We start from the raw sequence: 26972 nt of genomic DNA on the forward strand, positions 1-26972 counted from the left end.
GTGTCCCTTTGGCCATGTCCTGCCAGCTTCAGACCACTGCATTTCCTAATACCTGTCTCAAATACGGGCCTCTGACCTTTCTCCAAGTGTCTCCAGGGCTTTTATCGTGAATAGACACCTGTAGTCTGACCAAGTCAGCCCTTGCTTCTCATTATATTATAGCTTCTTTAAAATCCCTTCTTGAATTAGCCAGTGTGAATGGATAATTAAAATTAAGAGAATGGCCCTGCGTTTTCCACTGTATCCCCCACCAGGGTTTTGCGTGACAAAGGGAAGGATGATGTTTGGGTTTTTTTTCCTCTCCTTTAGCCAACTTGAGAAGGGATATCTCCAGGGAAGCCAGAGCTAGCTGAGTGTCATTCAGCATCTATCCCGCTCCCCTCCTCTCTCTGCCTGTGACAGGACCGGTGCTGTGCATTCCTGACACGTTCGGTCAAGGCCCTGACTGTAACCACTAACACGAACAGAGACAGAGAGTGGATGTGATATTTACTGCACTCGCAGAATTCTGACTTGCGTAGCAGAGTATGGTATAAGACGCCTCTAGGAAAATACACAATGTCTGTTTTGAACACATCCTAGTAATTATGTTGATTTAAATATGTTTATATTAGCGATGCAGTTTGCTGTATGCGAAATTCAGACGAGGTTATTAATATTACGAGTGTAGCTTTCCCACAGAGCAGGTGTGTGACTTCATTTGTTGGCTAATATAATTTACCCATCTGTTTCTATTTTTTTAAACTCTGTTTACTGCTGTGACTATGATGTTGAAAAAGGGTAAAGAATTGATATGCTTCTCCTTAGAGGCACAATACTCCCTTAGCTCAGAGCCCATCTCCAGGCCTCAGTTCTCTCTCCAAACTTCAGCCTTAAATCCATTTCCATAACCAGCTACACAACCCCACCTCCAGGCTTAATGCCTTCTGTTCCCACACATTTCCCTGCAGTCCGGTCCCTTTCCATCCAAAAAAGCAGCCTTGAATGTCTTGCTTTTAGGTTTCTGGAATCCAGTGGGAATCTACCTGGTAGATTGTTTGTAACTTCTGTTCCTAAAAAGTGCAATTTTCTTCCGGCCCTCTACAATCAGCAGTACACATACTGTAAGTTAGTGTTGTGTCATTTGTGAACGATTTGTTCAAAAGAACAAATCTTTTGGTTAAACGAACTGAACTGAATCACTTCCTGATACAATCTATTTCTAAGTCAGTTCAGTTGAAAGCTAAATGATAAATAGCGCTTTTCTGTTCTACTCAAAGCACTTTATAACACTTGTCACATTCACCCATTCACGCACTGATGACAGAGGCTGCCATGCAAGGTGCCAACTGCTCATCAGGAGCGATACAGAACTTTCTATCCAAAGTACTCACGATGATACGAAGCTCACCCATACCCACACTCACACACCATTGGGAACAATTTTTGGTTCAGTAAAACTGTCTAAATTGTGAGTGAACTTCGGGGTTACACTCACTCACTGAGTAAGTAATAGACACTCGCTGAGTCACTCACGTCCACCCCTCTCCCTCCCTCTCATGTCTTGAAGTCAAAGTAGGAAATAGTAGTGTGCGCAGTTGTGTGCCACCCCAGGCCACCCTCTGGACACACCCATATGTGCTGTACATGATAGGGTAGGATTTTTATAGTACCTTTAGTTTGTAACATTATCTTATCTATATAAGTTCTCAGCTCACTGGCTTACAACCGTTCTCAGTAAGAGAGCGATCTGAACTGGACACTCAGCCATGTTTCAGTTCAGTGAGTAGGACTATGCAGTCGGAGCTCCGGTCAAGCACCGAACGATTCGATGAACGAATCTTTTGAACAAAGCTTTTTAATGAATTGACTCTAATGATTCAGTACACTGAGAAGAACTGCTTTGCACATCACTAACATAAGCACACATAAGTTGTCAAGGCAGCAGCCCTGCCCTCCAGTCTACAGGTCCAATAATGAATGAAATAAAGCAACATAATTAAATCAAGAATGTGTCCTCAGTCTGTCATTCGGCTCCCCTCTTTCTCCACTGTGACCCACCCCTAATGGAATTGCAGCAGCAGCTCTTTATTAAATCAAAGATACACAGTTGTCTTTATTCTAATCCAGCCGTGCCAGAGAACTTAGATTTGATTTTGCTGGAATAGCAAACGCAGGGTTTTTTTTCCTGTGTGGAGTAAGAAATGGAAAGTTAAGCAAAACCGGTGTTGTACTTTTTCCTTCCAGCAGTGTGTGAGTTGTGGATTTGTGATAAACAGAAGCTCACCTGATGTGACACTCAACCACCAATCATTACAAATCTCTCTTTTGTTGGTTAAAACATTGTGCCAGCACATTTCTCAACTCTAGAAAAATATCCATTTAGTATATGCCTAATATCATCATAGACTTACATAGACTTGGTTAAAATATGTCTAGCTGACCCACTTTCCCAGGTTGGTACACTTGCACATTGTAATCGAACCCAATACAGTACAGGCAATTAGTTTTGCTGACACTGTAAGATTTACCAAATAGTACAACACAGTAGAAAGTGTATTCAAAGGTATCTACGCTTATTTGTTTTCTTGGTCTTGGTTCTTCATCAGTTACTGATAGGCGTACAAGAAAAAGTGCATTTTAAACACATTATTACAATGTCCTAATTTTGTGGAGAGCTTATTCTACAATTTGGGATGATCCGCCTTTTAATTGGAAACTGTCTGTCTGTGCAACAACCGAAGGCCTCTGGTCAGACAATCTAGAGATCTTAAGAGGCGTTGAGTGGCCATCCAAGGACTATGTTGATGATTTGTCCACTCCAGAACATCCTGTCTGTGCGCCAGCCACCACTGGGACAGAACTCGGCCAAGAATCTGAGAGCCAGAAAATAGTGTGCTCCACCATTCTCTGTCTTCATATCTCTTATTATTTATCCTTGAATCTTTCGCCTCACTGTCTTTTCTTCCAATAATTTTTTTTTACATGTACAACATATTGAGGTCCAACATTCACCACTGAACATTTAGTTTTATTGAACGGCCCAATTCTCCAGTTGGATCTAATGGCGTGTAAGAGGAGGAATGGGAATTTACTAAATGAACCAGAAGATGCACTGAACAGAGCAGAATGGGAATTCCCCTCAGGACTCTATACACAACCTCTGATCCTAATAGTTTGTAAATCTCATAATTCACTTTTCAATAGCTCCCTGCTATATGATTAAATGATTGGAGTAATAAGTTGTCAGTGACATGTGAGTGCCATCAGACTGCGAGAAAGGCAGTGATGATTGGCCACCTCTGATTTGGTGGGAAAAGTCATTTTTAAATTCTTTCCCAGATCTAGCAGATGGTCAGCTACATTTTTCCCCCCTCAGTCCCTTCACTACACACACACAGCTCACTCCTTGCTCAGCTGAGTCAAAAGTGCACTTTGTGAGAGTGCATATATATATATATATATATATATATATATATATATATATATATAATCAAATGTGAATGAACACAATGCCCTGCGTCCTTTTGAAAATGTCTCTGGGTTGCATCAGGTACTCTAGCAGTCATACCTGTGAACAGTGCTGGTGTAAAGTAAAGTAAGGAAAACGGCTTAACCCTCACCATGTACGAAGGACAAGACTTCCCCCGAGCTCTAAGACATCTGAACAGACCTCTGTGTGGGACTTTGAGCCTCTGTGTCGTGGACATTACAAAGCTCCCTGATATTTTCCATTTCTCTTGAGAGGTGAAGGTCAGACACTCTGTCTGCTAAGAGAGCAATGCAGTGTTAAAGCCGCTCTGTGGCCTCCTGCACCTGTAGATAAATGCTGTGTGACTGTAGTTTAATAATGGCTCTCGGCATTTGGCTTCTGCTCCGCCAACCCCTGCTAGCAGATATAATGCGATCAATATTGATGAAAGCACTCAGCCTCTGTTTGGATATATCTGTGATAGGCTGATGCACGTAAACACTCAGACAGACAGCACCACACACATACACTCAGAGATTCAGCCAAATGATTACTTTCAAAGTTAGTTTTGTGAGAATGTTAGCTTGCCTGAATTTGATACAACTAAGCTGTTCCACTCTTCTGTCTGCTTCATTACTTCACAGCATATCGAACTAATTAAGGAGGAATTTCTTGACTTTTTCTACTTTTTGTCTGGGTGGCACAGCAGAAGATATCTATTCCCGAGGCCATAGCCACAGATTCTGCCCATTGTGCATTGTAAATCAAGAGCTTTCAAATTAGCTGCTCGTATTGTTCTTGATGCTGTTGTGTGCTAAATCTCCAAGGCGTTTCAGCTGGGGAAGGAAGAGAGAGGAGATCTCGAGAAATAATTCAGTTTTATTTCCTTGGCTGTGGCTTGTCAGATTTAGAATATGCATCTAGCAGAGATAGATAGGAATTGGTGATGATAAATTGGCCCAATTGCAGAGCTTTGATGAAGAGGAACAGGGAAGAGGCAAAAAGCTAAAAATTTAGAAAGTTAGAAAAGGTCAGATTTAAATATTTAAAGCCAAAGCTATGCGGTAGTTATGGTCTGCACTATGTGGAAATGAATGTGGATCTACGTGGCTTACACTGGGTCCACTGAGCAATGATGTAAACTATTTGCAGAAAAATGAAGCCTCTCACCGCTATAAATCCCTACTTTTTCAAAAGTTTGATGCCAACATAATTTATCTTAAGAACTTCAAGACTTCCCAGGTTGTAAGTTAATCTCTAATACTGTAGTTTGGCCCCTATAGCAGCCATTACGCCTTTGCTCAATAATGTCTCTACACAGAGCAAACAAGCTGATAAAACAGAATGAGGTACTCCCCAGGCAGCCAGCAGGCGGTGCTGAGTTCAGGGCTTGTATTTATGGGCACTTAGAGAGCTCATGTTTTCGGGCCAGAAATCGTGTCAGAGGGCCTCGGCTCTCATGGGAGCACTGATGAGAGTCTGCCTTTGTAGAAAAACTGTTTCTTTAACATTAATACACGGTTGGTCATTCAAACTATTTCTCTATTTTTATAGCTTTGTCTCTTCTCAATAGCCCCTGCTCCTTTGGTCATTTACATGAGAGTAATCTTCTCACAGGTCTTTAAGCTTGGAAATGTAACAGGACATAAACTACAAACAAAAGACATGAATGACACACGTACAGTATAACTATTTTTGCTGTTAACCAGACCTTTTCCCTGTGTGAATGTACCAGTTTCTGTAATGTAGTCCACCATCATCTTCCACCCTGTATCTCTCTTTGAATCAATGTGATTAAAATTATTTCCCAGCAGGATAAATTGGGGGGCATGCGAATGTCATTACCTCTCCAAGCTCTGACATTAGCTCTTCTTATCTGAATGTAATCCATATTGTCCTTCCTTCCCCACACAGACAAAATGCATCCTCTGTCATCAGCTATTTTTATCTCAACCTGTAAATTACAATTAATTCACACTGAGGCTAGGCTCTTCTGTCCATGGAATCAAGGATGAAGCCTTGATTTATTCCATCTGTGTTTGACATTTGGAGCCTGGAGCCCTTAAAGTGCGCCCAAACCATATTGGAGTTTGTCTTTTAATAAAGTTTATTGTTGGAAAAGAGAAGATGAGGCTAAAACTCAATCTGAATCTCGAGCCAAGGGAAATCCTGAGGGCGGTATTGATTTGTTGGAGAAGATTGGATACAAACTCTTCTAAAGAAGGAATATAATTACATGTCCAAAAGGCATTTGAATTTTGAGCTTATGAAAGTGATCAACACCAGTAAACAAGGTGATGTTGATTTTTTCCATTGGTGAACCATGATGAACATTTATAAATTACTCCTAACATTTATGGTTGTATGATGAGGGTTAAAAAGTCAAATCTGATCCCAACCCGAGAATGGCAGACTCCGCCACTACTAATCAAAACTACGTTATAGACAAGGAATTACAAAATGTAAATACACTGAATGAGTATTGCAGAAAAAACAGTCCATAAATACTCATCAAAATGGGATTTGATTTCATAAAGATTGTTACCTTTAAAACCTGAGAATGGCCCATGTCTCTTGTCCCACTGCAGCAAGTCTGTGCATGCTATGTCCATTCTGATGTGAATATGAATTTTATCTATGTAGTTACCTTGGGGAATCTGTGCCTCAAACTCATTAAGACATTTGGAGTTGCATTAAGATAAGCCTTGCAGAGTGACAGGTAGACTGCTGCAGTATTTAATGACCTGAGAGCTCTGCGTCTGTGTTCATAAGAGAGGAGGTATGGGGAGTGTCTGTGTGTTGAGGTGGGGGTCTGCCTTGACTGACTCTATCTGTCCATGCTCTATCTCTCTGCTTTTAATCCCTGGGGACTAAAATAACCCTTCTTTCCTCTGATGTCTGAACAAGTGAGCTGAAGAGAGGACAAGCTGGGAAAATGGAGTAATTCATGAAGCATATTGTGTATCATTAGCACAGTGTAATCTATTGTGCACCTCATACCGTAAATGTAATGCGGCTGAAGTGAATCATGCACTCGGGCTCAGCAAGGTGTAAAATGAGCTAGTACTGATTAGGCTGCTCTCTTGTAAAAACATCATGACACATAGTTATCAGCGGACCAACAAATAGACTTTCCACAGCATGTAATGCACCGCATGTCTTTTAGAGAGATTAAAAACGTATAATTGATTTTCCTGTAGCTTGCAGAGAGAGAAAGTAAGAACATCTGTTGTAAAGTAATCCATTTTTATCTGGGTACAATTTGCAGAAGATGCATGTGCCTTTTAGCCAACATTTCCACAGTTAGATTCACACTGTGGAGCTGCACAGGATCCAGGACATCCTCATGCTTCTGCCGCTGGCCAGCGAGCAGCTCTGCTTGAGCAGATGTGTGATAAATGCCTTGCTGAAGGGCATGTAGTTCTTTGGTAGAGCATCACTATTTCCACTTAGACTGAAGCAGTTCATGTGGAGATTGAAACCGTCTCACCTGCTATTATTTATTTATTTTTTCATACGATTTATATGATTGTAAGTCAAAACATGTTTAATGATTTAGAATATATTTATATAAGTTTGGTTTAAGCAGTACCTCTATGCAGTGACAGCTGGTGGAGATTTTGGGTGGGTGGGCTAACAAATGCATTACCCTCATCAATACGTTCACACAGCAGCAACAGCAGCATCACATCAAGTTACAGCAATAACATTGTATACTTTGTTATAGCAAGGGCTCTACGGCAACACTGGGGAGACAAACCCAAAAGAAAGACCCGATGCCAAAAAAAAATCTCTCTCTCTCTCCTCTGTACACATCAGCACATGCCAATTGCACTACGACTACATTATAGAAAAAGTACCAGCAACACCATGTACCAGAAATAAATCTATAAAACCAAAGCAAAACTAATTATTTGTAGAAGAGAGTTGTTTCAGAGCTTGGGCATACCTTATTTAAAACACAGCTCACATCGACGCAAACAGGTTAATCACCATGTCAAACTCCACCCTGCTGTACCTCACCATCAGCTCACCTTTCAGTGTCTCTCTGCAGATCATTGGCTAATGTGCACATGCAAAGACAACAAGCGCCTGGCTTTCTCAAAGCAAGCCTTTGACTTTTCGACCATTAAGTCAAAGCACACTGTGCGACTACTGGCACATTATCAGAGCGCCGCATCCTGCCCGGCGTTACAGCGGCTGCAGCTGTGTCCGCATCTGGATGTGGCTGATTGTCATCTGTGGTCAGCAGTTCAGATACGGAGCACGAAACATTCTCCAGGCCCTGTCTCGTTTTGAGAGAATCTGTCTTAGACGTGTACTTTGCAACCTGTGTGTTTGATAGGTGATCAGCTAATTGACTGTCTAAAAGAGAGAACTGGTCCCCGCTGGAGTGAAGTGGGAGATTCGTCGGACCCCCGCAGGGCAAGCTTGTGTCCCCCACAAAATATAATACAGTCCACAGTCCGTGATAGTGAATGTCTGTGTTTCTTTACCAGCTCGTTGTGTCTCTGTACAGGATGCAGTGACCCTCATTAAGCTGACAGGCGATGTTCACTTTACCCAGCAATGACAGCTTTACGCTATTTCCAATGTGGCTCGTGCTGCATTCATGTTTCCTAATTTTGTCGGATAAATGGTTTAAATCCACAATTCCTTGTTGGGTCCAAACCGAGTCTCCAGAACAGAAAAGTGAATTTCTAGCTACACTTGCTGTTAGCCAGTCCGTTAGCTGAAACCACGGAACACAAAATTCCGATTTTGTCATTTGTCCTTTTGTGTTATTTGAACATCGTTTGGATGATGTGTTCCCAATCTCTGTATTTCCATTTTTTCCTCCAAAGGCTTTAAAGAAAATTGATTAGAAAGTAAATAATCCACCTCGTTCATGTTCATGCTAACGCCCGCCATACTACGAACTAGCCTCACTGTACTGTAGCTACTGCGCCGTGATTGGTCGAAGGTCACTGTACTGTAGCTACTGCGCCGTGATTGGTCGAAGGTCACTGTACTGTAGCTACTGCGCCGTGATTGGTCGAAGGTCACTGTACTGTAGCTACTGCGCTGTGATTGGTCGAAGGTCACTGTACTGTAGCTACTGCGCTGTGATTGGTCGAAGGTCACTGTACTGTAGCTACTGCGCCGTGATTGGTCGAAGGTCACTGTACTGTAGCTACTGCGCCGTGATTGGTCGAAGGTCACTGTACTGTAGCTACTGCGCCGTGATTGGTCGAAGGTCACTGTACTGTAGCTACTGCGCCGTGATTGGTCGAAGGTCACTGTACTGTAGCTACTGCGCCGTGATTGGTCGAAGGTCACTGTACTGTAGCTACTGCGCCGTGATTGGTCGAAGGTCCCTGTACTGTAGCTACTGCACTGTGATTGGTCGAAGGTCAGCCTTTGGGCTGAATGAAATTAGCCCAAATGGGCAGCATAGGAAGGGGGCGTGTCACGACACCTGTCAATCACAATCAATGGAAGCTTACTCTACTGTGCTTGGGCTGAATACATTTAGCCCATTCACAGGAAAAAACCCAAGATATATCGTATATCCTGGGTTTTTCACTTTTTGCTGCTGTTGCTGCTCTAGGTTCTACCAAAATTCAAAACAATATGTTCTAAGGTTTTTAATAATAGTTTTTCATCTTTACTGTAAAAGATAGGGGGGGGGCTTAGCCCTATTAGCCCATATATACCAGCCGTCCCTCCCTCTATGTATGTATGAATGGAATAGATTTAACTGTTGAGCTGTTAAACTGCTAGCAAGCCAGGTAGCATAATAATCCTCCATTTATAGAATATACTCATTAACATTAGTGGTTCCCTGATATACACCAACAACCCCTTCAGTTAAGCAGAAGTACCACTTCATCAACACCACCTATCCTGTTCCAAATATGTTCTGAGTGGATTTTTAACTGTGAAGGAACACTTTTTAATCATATAGAAGTGGAAATTGTTACAATATTTTTCAAAATGAAAGGATGATTCATTTGACCCAGAGCTTCAGAGCACACAGGCCCTGGAACATGTTTGCAGAAATGTACTATTTTGGGGTCATAAGTAAGTTGTTTTCAGGGGTCCCAGAATTTCTAGCTGCACCCCTGACTGTGCAGCTGTACTTCTGATTGGATAGTCGATTGGAAGACTAGTAATGCCTTCCTCACTCCCTTATTTTAATTCCAAAGGATCCCAGTGACAGAATTTCTTTAATAGTGTTTTATTGCTAGAAGACAATGTCTCAGCAACACTATTTCTGCTGTGTTTAGTGTTTTAAATATTTGGAGCTCTCTATAGCCCTAGGTGGTACATTCTCAAAACCCGAAAGAGCAGCCTATTGAATTGTTTTAGAGTGCAGTGACAAAAAGACGTTGAGACGACAGAGAACAAGGTCGTGTCTGACAGATCACTGGGTGGCCAGGGAGGGCTGGAGGAAGCAGGAGCATGCTAATTTGTCTCACGCTCTGTGAGAGTGTGAAACAGCAGTGCTCTTCAGTGTAGGTGATCTTGGGTTAAGTCGCCCTGCTTACATGGCCTCAGTTTATCCTTGTGGAAGAACAAACAGGTCCTCTTCTCCCTGTGCCCTTCAAAGCCACTACATGGCAGACTGCACAAAAAATCACATGATATCATAACAATAATCACATGGTACATTGTATGCTGCCCTGTGTAAAAGCATCTGCTAAATGTCTAAAAATGACTAACTGATCAGTGTACATTTGTTCTTTACCACAGATTTACAGAGTTCCTGGAGCCCTTTGAGAGGGTGATTCAACCAGAGGAGCTTTGGCTCTACAAGAATCCTCTAGTTGAGTCAGACCACATTCCCAAGAGGGTCATGTTCGTAAGTACCTGCTGTCTAATTATATATTCCTTTTATTACAGACTTGATTGCCACTAAATACTTGGTCATTATTGCAATCATTGAACCCCATCCCATGTTTAATTCTTAGTAATCTTTGTGGTGCAGAAATCCTTCATTTATGACGATCAATATTGCAAAGCCTCTTCTCTCCACTGTTGAGGTGAGGCCTGAATAGTGTTGATAGATATGAGAAGGACATTAACGGAACTGCGGTGATTAGCGCTTCCAATGTAAATATAATCTCCTCTTGAATAGAAGTGGGCGGTGCAGGGATAAGATGAATTTCCAACCAACACAGCACAGACTGAAAATATTTTTTCCTCTGGCTCATGAGCACTGAACACTGAGCAAATAACCTAAAGAATCTCTTGGCAAACACTTCTATCCAGCACATATTGAAGCCTCATATTGTTCTCAGTGGAGTTCTCAGCGACAATCACTAGCTCCAGTACACCATACTGGTCATTACAGAGCTCATTCTAATGCAGTTGTCACACACTGCTTCCAGACTCAGAAAACGGAGACTAGATAGTCCTATTTCAAAGAGTGATTATGGTAAAATATGACAACACCAAGGATGCCAAAACAAACAATCTGTTGTTAAACCTGAGAATACTACCACTAATTCCATCTGCCATTTACATGTTTGGGAGACAATTTTAATAATATGATTTATGAGTTTATAAAGAAACATTTGGGCAAATATGCTGATTTTCTTTCTTAGCACGAATTTGATGAAAAGATTCATACCACTACCTCATGTCTGTGCAATAAGTACGATGTTAGAGCCAGGAGGCGATTAAGACAGGAAGACAGCTAGTCTGTCTCTGTTCAATCTCCCATCTTAAGGATGGGAATGGGTGAGATTGGATTGATACCAATTTCATTATTGATTTTGCTTATCAGTCTGATTCTTTATCGATTCCAATCCATTCCTACTGATTACTTTGGGGGAAAAAGTAGGGCTACACATGTTTTTGGCATCAGTGCAACAGTTTTCATTATCTCTGAGTCTGAACAAACAGAATAGATCAGAACAGTGTAAAAACAGATTAGAAAAAATGCATGCATGTGACACAGGTGTGTTTAACAGTTTCAGTCAGATTTTCTTAGTCAAAGAAAAAATCTAACCCTGCCTGCTGATGTTATTATATTATATGATATTTACCCTTGGTAACAGATGTGGCATTCTTGCGTAGAGCATCAAATACATGGCATTCCTGGAATTTAACCCTATGTTGCGCAGAAAGATGTTTCAGCATTTTGGTGCTGTTTACTTGAAATTATAGTTTTACAGACAATACAACTGTTGCATACATTGGACCATTTCTTCCTCTTCACCTTCCTCTTCTTCTTCTTTCTTCAGCACAGACGCTTGAGTTTGATGTCCTTGTTTTGTTACAAAAACATGACAACATCAACAATAGGAACTGATAAGCTCGGAGGCATATGAATGCAGAGACATTTTAAAAAAGCTAATAAAAAACAAAATTATTGCAGACGATAGCCGATGGGTTCCAAGATTGCATTTCGGCCACTGCGTTCCGGCTCTTTGGCTCTCCGCATGGACTGTTTACCTGCAGGCAACCAAAGCCCAGTCAAATGTGATTGGTCAATACTACTTTCACTACAAACGGAAACCAGAAAGCTTCAGAGGCCAGAATCTTGGTGCCTTACGGATTTAACATTTATATGCAGATATCTATTTATAGAGAGTAGTCTCTGTCCACAGTTAAACACGCACTTATCATCACATCTACATCTCACTTATTAACACATTATATCTCCTTTTATTGAATCCATACACAAACCATCCATACAAAAACAGGAGGTTGTGTTTGTACGAGTAGTTATGGGCTGTAATTATGTCTAAGCAGCCAGGCGTTGTGACTTTCTGCTGTCTTGTTGTCCCTGTGAGGTTGCCATGCAACCAGCAGAACCTCCAGGAGGTCACAGCACCCGGCCGAAGGAAATATATAGAACAGTTGTAACAGTTCTGTAACTTTAAACAGAAAGCCTGAACAGCAGGTACTCTCGTCTGTATGTGCCTCATACAGAGCAGAGTAGCTTTTTACAGCTGCTATAATATGAATACCTTCTAAATGTGTTTTCCTTACTGGTGCTCTAGGGCAGAAGTAGGTCCTTTCATTATATGCCCTATTCTCTTATACTCTCGTTTTCAACCACATTTAGGTCTCTGTGGCAGGGTTTGAATTGTTTTTTGACAGCAATGGCAGATATTGTTGCAGATGTTGCTTCAAAATAGCCTGCTTGCCCATTGCTGGCTTTGTTCACCTCTCTGTGAACTGACAGCATTTGACTGGCTTGTGCTCCGCTGTGTCCTATGCACCTCCACACACATCAGTCATCTCATTATGTGCAGAAACAGCTGCGGAGTAGTTGGAGAGCGCTAACTGACAGTTTTAGGCTAGAAAAAATGTCAATAATAAACCTTGCCATTCTGTAAAATGTAGTATATGTAATACAAGATTGAATTAGACAGTAGATACTGTATGGTAAGGATTAGCTTGAGTCCACTTAAAGACTTTGTGTCAGACCAATTTCACCAATGATTAACATACAAGGGGTTAACACATTAGCAGAAGTGGTTTTGCTCATAAAAGAAAAACTGAGCTTTAAATTACTCATCAACAAATCATTTATAGGGTATTTATTATAAGCACTTAAATCGCATTAGTCATAGAAAACCTCCACCAATGCAGGCAGAAAACACACAAACAAAACACAAACGCCTACAATTAAACTTCGTCACCGTTCGTCTGTGGTGCTGATCGTCCAGCAAAAAGCAATAGATAAACCCTTGAGATTATCTACAGCATATCTGCACTCTATTTGCTTTTTCCTTTATAAAAAATGTTGACAGTTTATATTTACTTCAATGTCCATGGATCTTTTTCTTATGGCAGGCCACTAAATAATGAGTGGAAGAGAAGGCCCCCCCCTCACCGACATGCCTCTCAGGGAAAATTCTCCCCGTACAGACACCAAACAGTCAGGCTTCTTCAATGTCATTGAGCTGACAGTTGCCCTGAGGGTGTGGAGAATTTATCTGGCCATTAAAAATAGTCTGTAGAGGGGATTTACATGAAGCTACATTATGACTCAACGACCTTCGTTAAGATATATACTGTATTAGGTTGCCTGGCTCAAGAGTCACTCACTCTTGGATTCTGTCATTATGGGAGGGGCAGGGATGTTCTCTGTACTAAAAATGTTATTTATTGTTGGGCCCGGTGATATTGGAGTACAAACCTCCTGATCAGTATAGTCACATTTCTGTCGGCAGAATGTGTAACCAGGCTAATACTGTAGATTACAGCCCTCAAATCTGTGCCTTAAGATCAAATCTAGGTTTCAAGGAAATCTTTGCTCTTCCCATTTTCATGTAATTAGCAGATAAAACAAGTAATATTTCCAAAAGAGATATACAGAATGCAACTAAGTATCAAGGTAACTGAAAACTGAGAATTATTTATGCTGAACTATACATTATTGACAATGGGAATCTTCCTGAGAGCTACAAATGTGAGTATAGTCAACCCTCTAGGCAGGCACTTGGTGAAAGCCACAGATCAATTGTTTAATGAGATTTACACAAGTGGAGATGTCTGTTTGGTTTTTTCACCCACGTGAAAGAGATGTTGTTACAGTTATTCACATTGCAAGAGACATATGACCTTTGACTTTACTTACTTTACTTACTTAAGTTAAACTCATACATACAGTATGTAGTCTTCATAGGGGTGTGTCAAGTGAACATGCAAGAGCATCCAGAAATGTGTAATAGAGTATAACGAACCTTAATTAAGGCCATATTGCAAAATGCTCTCTTTATTAACGGAAAGGCTTGGATGCTCTTTTAGAAGTGTCTTTAAATTGCCACAAAATATTATGAGACAAGATCATTTAGATTGCCAAACCATTAAGAAGTTTTGGAACACTTTAATGTGTTTCCATGGGAACTCAAATCCTCCTAAATCCTGCTTTCCTCATCTACATATGACTCTTCACATCTTTGACAAATGTATTAGACTCCCACGAATGCCAATGTATAATTTTAGGATGTGAAGAGCTACTATAAGTGAAATAGTGTCAGAAATTGTAAAAGAGAATGTCAAAAACTGCCAAATCAACCACCGCACGGGACACCTTTGGTACCGGTGCCATTCAGCATATTTGTCTCACCGTGCATACATTCTGAGGAGATGAAAGTCTTCAACAGAGAAATAGATGTTTTTTTTGCCACTGGATTCCCTCACAACCTCAGTGATGAAGTGATGGGAGCTGCTGTGACAGAAAGGGTGCTGATACACAGGGTGCATTTTTGGCAATCATGATGGATGCCACCAGCTGCTGAGCTGCCACAGCTTTGTTGATTTAATCCATTTTTGCCATGCAGGAAACAGTATTTTTATTGGCCTTTTTTGGTGGTTGCTTCTTGCAAACACTGTCCACCTATTTAGCCAGCGTGACTTATTCAAGCTCCTGGTTCTATTCAGTATGCAGCATACAGTAGATCCCTCAACGGAGCAAGGCACTGTTAAATGTTTCCATCTGCATGTGCGGATCTAGGGAAATATTCATGGGGTGACAAGAGAGTGCAGTTCATAGCTACAGTATGAGCAGTAAAGTGTATCTAAGTCTTAAAGTGACAATTTGACTCTGCCTATACCCATCTCGTGATCACATAAAGAAATTGTAGCCAATTTAATTTTGAATTCAGGCAGTAACTGTTAGAGCACTTACAAGCATAACTCCAAGTGCAATTACAAGTTTGAATTCAGCTACTTCAAAGGGGATAGTGAAGTACAAAATGAGTTCATAATTGGCAGAGTTACACAGATGTGAACACAGTTGGACTGACGAACGGCACTCAAGAGGGATTCAATATGTGTTATAAAAATGGAACTGAAACTGTGCCTTTGTTTTTACTACCTCTGTTACAAAGAAAATATATTGAATTTGGCCAGAGAATAATTAATACAGTCTGAGGCATGAATAATTACCTAGGTGCTGAGGAGGCCCAAATCTCTTATCAAGTCAGGGGCAAAATTCTTCTCTGTGCAGACAAGAAGCCTCAGTGAACACTAAAGAAGCTTGTTTGGCTCCACAGTTTGTCTTGTTAAAATTAACTCTGAATAATGGATAGGGTTCTTGTCATTCCCTGAGGAAAGTCATATTACGATTAACCTGCAAAACAGACCCTGTGGAATGCTGCGGCGCATCTCTAATGTCACAATAACTGCACATTTTTCTCTCTTATTTTCCTCACAGGCAATTTCATTCCTTACCCCGTTGGCGGTGATATTTGTGGTGAAGATAATTCAGAGGACGGACAAGACAGAGATCAAAGAGGCATGTTTAGGTACGTGGAGCCAATTACTTGAAATGTCAGGAATTTCTTGCTGTTAGTCACAATCTACCCTGTGAGACGTCTTCAGATGACTGAATATTTGTTGTAGTTGGGGCATATATATACTGCATCTGTTGGAGTTTTTTAATAAACCCTCATTCTACTTGGAAGCCTGGGTTAATTGGTCACCTAGATGAACTTTATTGTGCTTAATGTTGCAGATCTTTCAAAACTGTGAGCTTTCAAAGTGTTACAGTCAGCATGGTACCACACAAATGAATCTTAATCACAGAAGCCACAAGTATTTACGCCCATTTAAATTGCCATGGTATTTGTACAATTCTCAAACAGTATCTGGGCATTACTCTCAAACGGATTTTTTCCCATTTGCTATGCCCCCCCTGGTCGAGAGGCCTGCAGAGGCTTTGGCACATCAGAGAGCATTAAGAAAGTTTAACACAAATCCAATTAAAGAGACACACAGAGATGAATCGGATGGAGAGAGGGTGGCTCAGTGCATCGGTGTAGAGATTACACTGCTGTGTAGAACTTAACTGGCCTATTATCGCCTGCAGTGAAGCACTTCTGCGAGGGTTATAGACGTGCAGAAAAACAACATCATTCAGAAGAACAAAGAATAAAAAGGAGCCCATTATTCTGACAAGTTTCTACATGATCATAGTTTTAAACGTTGCTTTGAACCAGTGCTACCTCTAGACATAATGAGAAAGAAAGAGCGTTTTTCGGTTGGGTGTGCAGTCTAAAAGTAGCTTCTTTTTATCTACCTACAGACCTATTTATTTTTCATCGCAAGCAAAAATCACAGAATAGCAGCTGTCCCTATATTCCTAATATAATTTATTAAGTTCAAAGTTGTCCCTGAGGGTCTTCTACTTCTGAATTCATGAATCAAAATTTCAAACAGATATAATTGAGCTGGAATAAATTATGGGTGTGAGTTAGATTTTTACTCTTGGAATACCAGTGGGACTGGGTTTTTCTAATACTGTGCATTTATTGTTTGATACAGTGCATTGAGCTAGCACATCGACTCTTTGCTATTCTTTGTCTTAAAAATAACACATTGTTCCCTTTGTAAAGTTGTCTAATAACCTCTTTACCATTACCAAACCCCTGCAGCTTAATTGTGTGATTATTTATCAGTCAAGATTGAAGGTGGACATTTTGAAAATGTGATTATATTATTCAAAAGGCTACACTCAGACACAGAGATGATTTTGCAGTGATCTTTTTTAATTTTGGTTACAAAGCATGAAGAATATTATTTATCATCTGAGTGTAAGATCTTGTCGCACGCTGAGCCATTATTGTTTGGTCTGTGTAGAGGGAGTAATCTTCCAGTTAGTGAGACAAAGGGAGGGTTTTCAATAATGGCAGTTTGTGTGGTCCCTGCTAATTAGGTCTAATGACTTTAACTTTGAGCATTCCAGTATATTCAGCACTACAGTATTGGGCCACCCTGCTGCTGAATGAGAGGGAGTTTATAGTGTAAAGTGATGGAACACTGTCTACTCAACAGGGGTCTAATTGTTCCTGAAACAGTACCCTAGTGCAGTCACTAATGCAAACTCTGGCATAAGTGCATGGGAATGTGACCAATTTCTGGTGACCAAAGGCATAAGCACAGTCCTAATGCAGCACAGACCAAGCACAATCAGACCTATGCAGGTTGAATACACTGTTAGGAGGAGGAATGCAGTATCAGCAGGTGCTTCTGGCGAGCCTCAAGAAAGGCCAATCACATCAGTTCCTCTCATACTTTTTAAAAGAAGCAGCAGAGGCAAGTCCAGGCTAAACGGAAGGCACAAAGTCGCAAGGCACGAATATGCCACATTACTATATAGCAGCCCAAATATGCTACAAGGTCAGAGGATGTCTCTCATTATGATCTTTTGGATCAGCTATGCTACTGCAGTTAACTGGGCAGAAACTGTCTCATTTGATGCCAGGAGTTTCACAAACAGGCGTAAGTGCAAATAAATAGACTGCCAAAACTATGTCAGGGCTGCTGGCGGGTTTCAGCCAGCTCAAAAATGAATTAATAGTTTACTGACCATCAGCAAACTTTCCAAAGCTAGACTATATATGGGAGTATGCAGCTGGAGCCATAGTTGTATGTGTATAGTGCTAGGCCTCCTCAGACCAAGAGGGATCTGACAAAGAGAACACATTGAAATTTAATGTCCCATTTTTTGACTGGTCAAATGGAACAGATCTCATTTTGGGCTTTCAACCTATTTGCATAGTTTGCCCAAATTAACAAGCTGTTAAATAACATTTACACTGTACTCCTCTCAGCAGCTCAAGAAGATAATACATTTGAGCTTTGGCAACATGGGGTGAATTCAATTGACCTGCAGACTACTGGGATTAACCTGTCTGCTCAGGAACTCTGGCTAATGATGAGCCCCAGTGGTTTGCTTCATAGCTAATCCAATGAATGTACAGTTACAGTCCAATGATGCTACCTGTCAACTACCAGCAGGCCTCCTGTTTTTTCTCCCAATCAAAGATTTGATAGAAACTTGCAGCATTAAACTATACACTGGCACAGCTTTGAGTGAAATGTCTCAATAACGATAGGATGGATTGCCATGAAATCTGCTAATCATGCATGTCTCCCTCAGCTTTACTTTGTGTTTAAATAAGCAAATGTTAGTATGCTAACACGCTGAGCTCTGATGGTGAACATGGCAAAACCTGCTAAACATAAGCTTGTTAACAGTTTTCATTGTGAGAACATTAGCATGCTGATGTTAGCATTTTGCTCATAGCGTCACTGTACCTAAGTAGCCTCACAGCCTTGTTTAATCATCAGTCACATTAAACTGGATCTATTACTGGAAAGGAATAGTGTGTGCACCACAGGAGTGGGACTACAAAATCAGAGCTTCATTATATTAGGATGAACAAAAGACTTCCCAGGCCTTACTGTTATATATGTGTTTGTCTATTTCTGTGTGTGTGTCTGTGTGTGTGTTTGTGATTGTGAAGCTTGCACTGTGTTTAAAACCAGCTTGCTACTGTTGGTGCTTAGAAATTATGAGAGGCTTCACACATAAATCCTGACAACCATCTGTCCAGCTGCAAGGGAAATTTCCATGAACCTAATTGGCTGTTTTATTTGTACATTATGTCAGGAGAGTGGGCCACCTGCAAGAGCCTGCATTGCACTGATAGTAAAATTAATTATTTTACTACAGCATTGCTGTTTTTTCTGTCTATGTTATTTACATTGAAAATGCTGTGTCAACCTTGTCTGTATCACCTAATACAGTAAAACCTCTGTAAGATGCTTATTTGATTGTGTCTGTCAATCTTCCTACTCCAGCTGTGTCCCTGGCTCTCGCCCTGAATGGAGTCTTCACAAATACCATCAAGCTGATTGTTGGCAGGTACGCTAAACAAATTACAAGCATTATACAGGCTCTGTTAGTGATGCTAAATGTTAAGCTGTAGGCTTTGAAGATCATTTTTTTCAGTTTTGACTTACATGATTTATAGTCAATGAACTGTTTGACAAGTAAATGGAATTCTATCTACTGAAGACACAGAAACCATCTTTTGGGTTGTGCTTGATTTTTAGACCCAGGCCCGACTACTTCCAGCGCTGTTTCCCAGATGGACAAGTAAATGTGAAGATGCTGTGCACCGGGGAGCCAGATCTAGTCTCAGAGGGACGCAAGAGCTTCCCCAGCAGTCATTCCTCCTGTGAGTGCCAGTTATCAGTCCAAGCAGATCACTGCCAGAACATGCAACACAATGCCAAAATATATCAGAACTCACACACTGACTCATTAAAACTGTATACAACTGCAGATATTGACTGATCTTGATGCTTCTGACTGGGTATGTACTGTACAATGTGTTCACTACAACATGTAACAGAGTTATCACTCAATTTTGCTTATGGTTTTGGTTGATTGAGTCAATCAATCCTCACCTGGTGTACTGATGAGTGTTGAACACCTGCTGTTTCAGCTTTATCTGACTTCCTGCTGTGTTCAGCTGTGCAGACCAGTGTGGGACACCAGACAATATTTCTACCATATTGCTTTTCAAGCTGTTTTCACTTCAGCAGCATGCTAAATAATTCACATGTTTTTTCTGTTGTCCAGCAGATGAATGTTCAGTGGTATGCATGGAGTGTTTGCTCTGGGCCACATAGATGTTGACCTCAGCATTATATGGTGCATCAGGCACGTAAAGACTGCTTTTAAGAAGATACATCTACATCATATCACTTAATTACTTTGTTGCCATTGAACATAAAACACACTTGTGACTGTATGGCTTTGAAGTTTCTTTTTTCCACCAACAGTAAAATGCTTACATTGGAAGTACACGGAACCTTCTGCTATCTATGATGCAAAATTACATCTATATATATATATCTATATAGCTTCCAGTGAGCCCAAACTGTGTCTAGCTTGTATGTTGTTTGCTTTTGTTTAAAATTCTTATTACATTTCCACTCTAGCTGCACATTATACAATACATAAATAAGCAAATGTTCCATCTAAAACAAGCATTTCATTATGAGTAGTAAAAGACAGGAAAAGCCTTGGTGCTATGAACATCTTGAACTCCTATATAGTTTTGTATTTCATATTCTCTTCAAACTGAAAATGTTACATGTAAATCAGGAAGATGTATTCTTGAGAGGTAGATGTGTGTGCAAGAAACAAAATGCTTGTGAAATGGTTTGTGAATGTGTTTAATTGCCATCCTGCTGTGAGTGTGACTGCCTTAACCTACTCTATAAAAGACTTCAAATCAAATCCAATGGCATTAATTGTTCTTTATGTGTCACAATCACACAGCAAGATACCATAATGGATAAGATGGCGTAGATGGTGAAATTTCTTTTTGATGTTAAAGACAGCTGTAATTTCATGGTCCAGTGTGATTTCAAATTGATGTTTTGGCATAATATTGAAGTTGCATACTTACAGCTTTTCACATACCTGCTTTAAAAAAGGAATGCTTTGAAGTGCTGGTTGTGTCCCATTAGAAGTGGCAGAGAGGGACATTGCTCTGTAATTCACTGCAGCACTGTCTATGGATTACATTCATCTGCGCGACAGCTCTAATAGCCTTATGTTGTTGCACTGTGAGCGAGAAAGTGATTGAGAGAACCGTGCGACTGGGACACAGGGAGCACCCATATGCCAGCACGTCTAGAGAGCAGAAGAAATCCAATTTCCTGTCTGTGTCCCTTTTCAACAGGACAACGCCTGTTGGACCACGCATAAGTTACAGAGCTTTTACCCAGACAAATATGGCAATGGACAGGGACTAGGGCCAGACAAATGGCAAGAGTGAATATAGCTGTATACAAAGTGGCATCTGGATGTAACACAACATCATTTCTGGCTTGTATTAAGCTTGATGCATGGACTATAGGTAAAATAAAGAGTTTTGCATTCAGAGACTCTGGCCTCTTCCAAAAGGATGCTAGATAATCTGCATGGTAAAAATAAAACTAATCCATCAGAATCAGCCTGGACAAAAAATATAAATATACACTAGGCTTCAGTGTTTGATGACAGCTATTTTTTAAAGCACGCAAACTATTATTGCATTTCAAAGTTTTTAAAGCCGCTCGGGTTCTCTGTGATTTGATTTACTTTCTTCACCTCAAAGCAAAGTAACAGGGTAACAGAAATCGGAGGAGACAGGTCCCAGAAAGAGGAAAACAAACAGATAAATACTAACTCCCCTGAACCCACTGCACCAATATACACAGCGGTAAAGCAAGAAGACCCTAAAGCATTAGCTTCTTCTTATTCATATTCATCTCACCATCTACCCTTGTGCATATCAAGCCATTAGATATGATCAATTAATATGCACTTTTAAAAGATAATGAATCCTGTGAGACGGATCTAATCACAATTTTGGATCTCTACATTGCTTCTTACACACAACTAAATTAACCATAGCTTGTAATGTCCATCATATTAGTTCAGTTAGGGAGAGAATTATACCTCTGCAAAATGTGCTCTAAACTATAATAAACGATAAACTTTATTTATATAGCACTTTCCTTAACAAGGTTACAAAGTGCTATACAGACAAAAAAAGAGGTAAAAACAAGTGTGAAAATAAAGACAAAAGGATCCTAAAACACAAAACAACGAAGTAATAAAAAAATAAAGTTAAATATGTGAAAAGGCAAGAATGTATTGATAAAACCTAGCAACATTACATTTTCATAACCGCTTTTCCATAAAAGAAAGGAAGTAAGAAAGGAATTTAAAAGATGATAATGTTGAAGCTTGCCAGATTTAAATAGGTAGAGTGTTTCACACTCTGGGGGATCTAACAGCAAAGTGGGATTTGCTATAAAATGGAAACGGTTCTGTTGGACAGGTATGAATGTAGCAGGTGTAGAGCAGGTCCTTTGTGTGAAGCAGGTTATAGAATGTGCTGGACCAAAGACTATCAAATCAGGTTTATCATCATTCAGTTTTGAGACATTCAACATTTTCTATTGCTAAGTCAGGCAAGGAGATTATCTAAGCTTCTGGAGTTACTGGACTGGAGAGGAACTTAAAGTTGTGTGTCATATGTATAATAGTGATGGGAAACACCATGGGTCTGGATGATGTGGCTAAGAGAAAGCATGTATATTGAGAACAGCAGTGGGCCAAGAATGGACGCTTGAGGAATACCACAGCTAAACTGAGCAACAATTGGAGTGAAATTTGTCATAGCATGGAAAAGGTTCCACTGGGCAGGTATGAATGTAGCAAACGCAGGTTTCTAGAAGTGCAGAAATAACACATCAGTTTCAATCTAAGAGCACCAGGACTGAGCAGTGCCCTCTACAAGCTGTTCATCATCATCATTTTGTTTAAAACACATTGAAGAATTGCCCTCATTCACAATGGTGGCGAGGTACAAACAAGAAAAAGAGCAGATACACAAAAAAAAAATCAGAGAAGCTAGGACAAGAATTCATGGTGAAAATAAGGTGAAAATTTAACAAAGGTAAAAGTGTAACTATCAATTAATTAAAAGTAGGTCAGTTGAGACCTTCGCAAGGGCTCTCTCTGTGCTGCCGAGCTCTGAAGTCCAACTAGAAAGTATTAAAAATGTTATTATTGTTCATAAAAGTTATTAATTGAGTTGAAATTACTTTCTTCCTTGGATGGAAATGATCATTTAGAAATTGGTCTGTAATTACTGAGTAACAGGATATTCAGATTAGGTTTTTCAGAAGTGGTTGAATAACTGTAATTTATTTTTATTTGTGTGTAAGTGCTCTCATATATTTACTATAACTCACTCAGGCACACTTCAGTCCACCTGGAGAGTCCGAAGAGGTTGACGAACAGCTTGTGTAGGAGTGCAGCAGCAATTATACAGTGCTAATAATGAGTTACTGTTGGGCTTTTGTATATTAATGAATGGAGCAAATTCAGTGCCTAAGTGGTTGGTTAATATGCATTGCTTCTGACAAGAGGCAGAGGGGTGTCACTGGTCCCTGCAGGGGCCAAAGGTTAAAACAGAAATGAGAGGGAAGGGAGATTGCTGGGAGATGGAAAAGAGAACTGCTACTATTTTTGAGCAACGTACCTTGCTCTACTATGCCTCTGTTTGTGGTCAGTTAGTGTAATAATGGATAACAGAAATAAAGGGGAGAAAGGTAAAGAGACTGATATTACCAAAATCTTTGCAGAGGCTTTGACTAGAATGTGACTCTTGTACACTCTTTAAATTTATACCCAATCCATGAAGTTTGAAATAACACTTATCTACTTTAAAATGTGTCCTCAATGGTTTCACAATGCTAATTTACTGTGGCTTCCTTTTTTACCTTACAGTCTGTGGTACCACCCATTCTTTCTTGCTTCACACCTTATCTCATTTAGAAGTCTTTGTATGAGGTCTGCTCCGTTCTTGCCAACCAACCACCATCCCCACCATACTCTCATACAAAATGAAATCATACAGTGCTCAGATAGATACTGCCACAGTGGAAAAATTACAGAATGGAGTGTAGCTCACTTCGAATGCCAATATGCTTTCTACCATTTCTCTATTCTTGAGAGTGGTGTTGACAGAAACTACTGTCCCTCAGAGTACCGTACAATGCTAATTATGAAGCTACCAACTGGAAAATAGTAGTTAATAGTGGCTCTGTGAATCTGTCCTTAGGCACAAGGGTGCTAAGGCCAGCATGCTGAAATACTCACAATGACAATGCTAACGCGCTGATGTTAAACAGGAATAATGTTTACCATGTTAACTCTTTTGAATTAAGTGTTTTAGCATGCTAACATTTGCTAATTAGTAGAAACACAAAGTAGCTCTGGATGTTGGGAATGGTTTTTGTTTTGCAAGGATTTCTACACAAACCAAAGTGTTGGATAAAGTAAGATTTTGACCTAATGATGCCACAATTTTTATCTAGTGTGAAGTCATTGTTACTCATACTGAGGGGAACACACATGTCTGTACTAAATGTCATGGCAGTCCACCAACAGTTGTTGAGATATGCAAACTGGATTTGGGTGCCGGAATGTTAGTTGGGTATAAGATTAGTATAAGATAACATAAGATTATGTCCATTTCAATTTTTCATGCTTAAATTGACATCCATCTTCGTTTTTTACCAGCCATCTTTTCCAAACTTTTGTCACCAGAAAATCTCAGTTCGGTCGTGCTTCTAAAAAGAGCATTTAGACATTGTTCTTCTTTACCTGCAACCTCTGAACAAACACTGTGCTTGTTTAAAGATGAAAAAAACAATCATGCTGCACTCGTCAGTCTCATTAGGCCTCTTTGTTTTGTCTCAAGGGAATTACTCTTCAAGGCTTTTTAAATGCATGAAGTGGATTCATTACGAGGATGTTTTTCCATTTGTTGGCCTCCTCTCTGTCCTCTGGCCTTTCAGGGACTCCTGCTGCCTCTTGGGGAGCATCCTTCAGTGGTTATTAGCACACCTAGCATTCATTGTATCACCCTGCCGCTGCACGTATATTGGCTCAGTTAATTATGCCAATTTTACATGCGTGTGAGTGACACCTACTTGCTGTCCCCACTCATGTATTATGCATATCACCAACATTTTTACTAGTATAATCCTCAAGATGTTTACTCACTGTGTGTGCAAACATATTGTTTTCTATGCAGTATGGAAATAAAACATGCTCATTTACTGCTACAATTAACCATTTTTCCTTTCAAATTCAAATGCACTTGCAGTTGCTTCGTTTTATTTGCAAATCTCTTCATATCTGTGTTACAATTCTAAAACAGCCTACAGAATATTGTATACAGTTTCCATTTACAGTTCCTTTTCTGTCTTAATTGCCACCTATATTGCCATAAAAGCCTCACACTCAGAAAAAATTACACACAGGAAATCAACAATGCCTAATAACCCAAAAAACTAGTTTCTAACGGAAGCAGCAAGTACAGTCTGAGACATATACAACTATTTTAAAGCTTTAGTCTTTACTGTTTCTATGGTTTCCTCCAGTCTAAAGACAAATAAGTTAGGGGGATTGTATTGTAGATTTTAAATGGTCTACCTTGAAACTGTGACTGTGGGTGAATAAATGTGTTCACCCTCTGAGGGTTGGGTGACCTGTCCACAGCTTTCCTCTCAAAGCATGCTTGGATAATTTCCAGCCCTCATTACTCTGAATGAATAATGATAACACGTAGCAATAAACTAGAGTCCCTGCTGGATTCCTCACAAGGAATGGAATTTGGGAGATGAATTTGATTAACAATACTGTACAAGAGAAGAAACAACTACAAAAAAAACCAACTATAATAAGCAATGGATTGATATGTATTTATGTCTTTGTTATAAAATTTCAGTTAATCGGTGGATCAACTCAAGCTAAACCGTAAGACGGGGGCCAGGTGTTTTGGAGAGAGGGGATTGTGTTATGTAAAACTGCTGTGAGTTTTCAAAAGTTAAAATGTTCAGTCAGCACACTGAGTCACTGGTTCATGGATAATTTAGTTCTGTCTATCCAAATGACTAATGTAATCATCTTAGCTTTGGTTTAAGCTATTAAAATGAATGGTGTGAGCTGCTGTGTGATTGGAAATGTGGGGAGGTCGTCCAGAAGTGAGATGGATGGGCATTGAGGGATGCTGAGGCTGAGGATCTCAAATGGCTTGTTCATGACCTCCGGACAGAAGGGCTGGACTGATGAACTGAGCCAGAAAGGTTGTTGTTTTATGTTAAACCCACGTGGCACAGTTTGTGGGTGGTGATGATGAATATATGCAGGATTTGATATACCACAGGGTGTCAATTAATTCTTTAGCATATTTCATATTTCCTCTGCTCTCCATATGGATGTATGTAACTAGCTGAATTTATTAACTTGATTATTCCAGACATTGGTGGAATCCGTTTCCAAAGGGCTATTAACAACTGGTCCACTTTAAAGTTTAAGCTATTAAAAAGAATCCACTGGCCATCATTCTTGCAAACTAAACCACCATAAGGTCTCCAGTAGGTGAGGTTGTATTGCCACCAAAGGGGCCCATACAGTCAGTATTATGAGTTTTCCATATGGGTTCCATTTGTTTAATGACAGACGTATCTTGTTCTAGGCCATATTAACTGTACAGATGTCGTTTAGAGATGTTGGTGTACTGTTTTTATCCACTTTACCGTTTTGGCTCTGTGGACGGTCTGATATTTTTGGTTTTAAGTTAAATTAAATTATTGGATGCTATATACAAATTCAAGGTCCCTGGAGGATAAATCATAATTCATTGTCATCAGATCAAAATTAAAATGTTGCAAAACCTTGGTTTATGACCAAATACCTGCAATACAAATAGAAATGTTTACATGTATCCTCCCAGAAGCATAATTTCTGCATTTCTGGGGCCCCCACTTTTTCAAGCCTATGCCCATGAGTTGCCCATGTTGCCCACATTTTACCCACATGAGCTACATGAATGTGTTGGCTGGGGAGAAACAACAAGAAAATCTACAGTACACCATACATACCTTTCTGGACTTTAGCCAAAATCCCATATTAGATTCAGTCCTGCTAATGTGTTCAATATCAGAGTCAATTTTAAAGTAGAATGCAATCAAGCAAAGTACATTACATCCATCATTTCCAGTTAATTCCATAACCATTTAAAAAAAATAAAAACCCAATATCAGCCTATACCAGCCATCCAATATTTTGGTCTAAATTGCCTAATGGAAAACGCTGAGTTCTTAATAGAGCCAGCTCCTTCTCCCTGACAGCAGGACAGCTACTGAG

At 40.1% G+C, this 26972-nt stretch overlaps 1 protein-coding gene across 1 annotated transcript in view; it reads left to right on the forward strand.

The window, feature by feature from the left end:
* The window catches only part of plpp4 (phospholipid phosphatase 4), a 46269-nt gene that overhangs the window by 13272 nt on the left and 6025 nt on the right, over positions 1-26972 (forward strand). The window contains exons 2-5 of the mRNA XM_051378141.1: positions 10187-10295; positions 15612-15702; positions 19043-19106; positions 19298-19422. Coding sequence (XP_051234101.1) covers positions 10187-10295; positions 15612-15702; positions 19043-19106; positions 19298-19422 — 389 coding nt within the window. The remainder of the gene's footprint in view (positions 1-10186; positions 10296-15611; positions 15703-19042; positions 19107-19297; positions 19423-26972) is intronic.

This window comes from Dicentrarchus labrax, unplaced genomic scaffold (genome assembly GCF_905237075.1).
Source record: "Dicentrarchus labrax unplaced genomic scaffold, dlabrax2021, whole genome shotgun sequence".
In the NCBI taxonomy this organism is placed as follows: Eukaryota; Metazoa; Chordata; class Actinopteri; family Moronidae; genus Dicentrarchus; species Dicentrarchus labrax.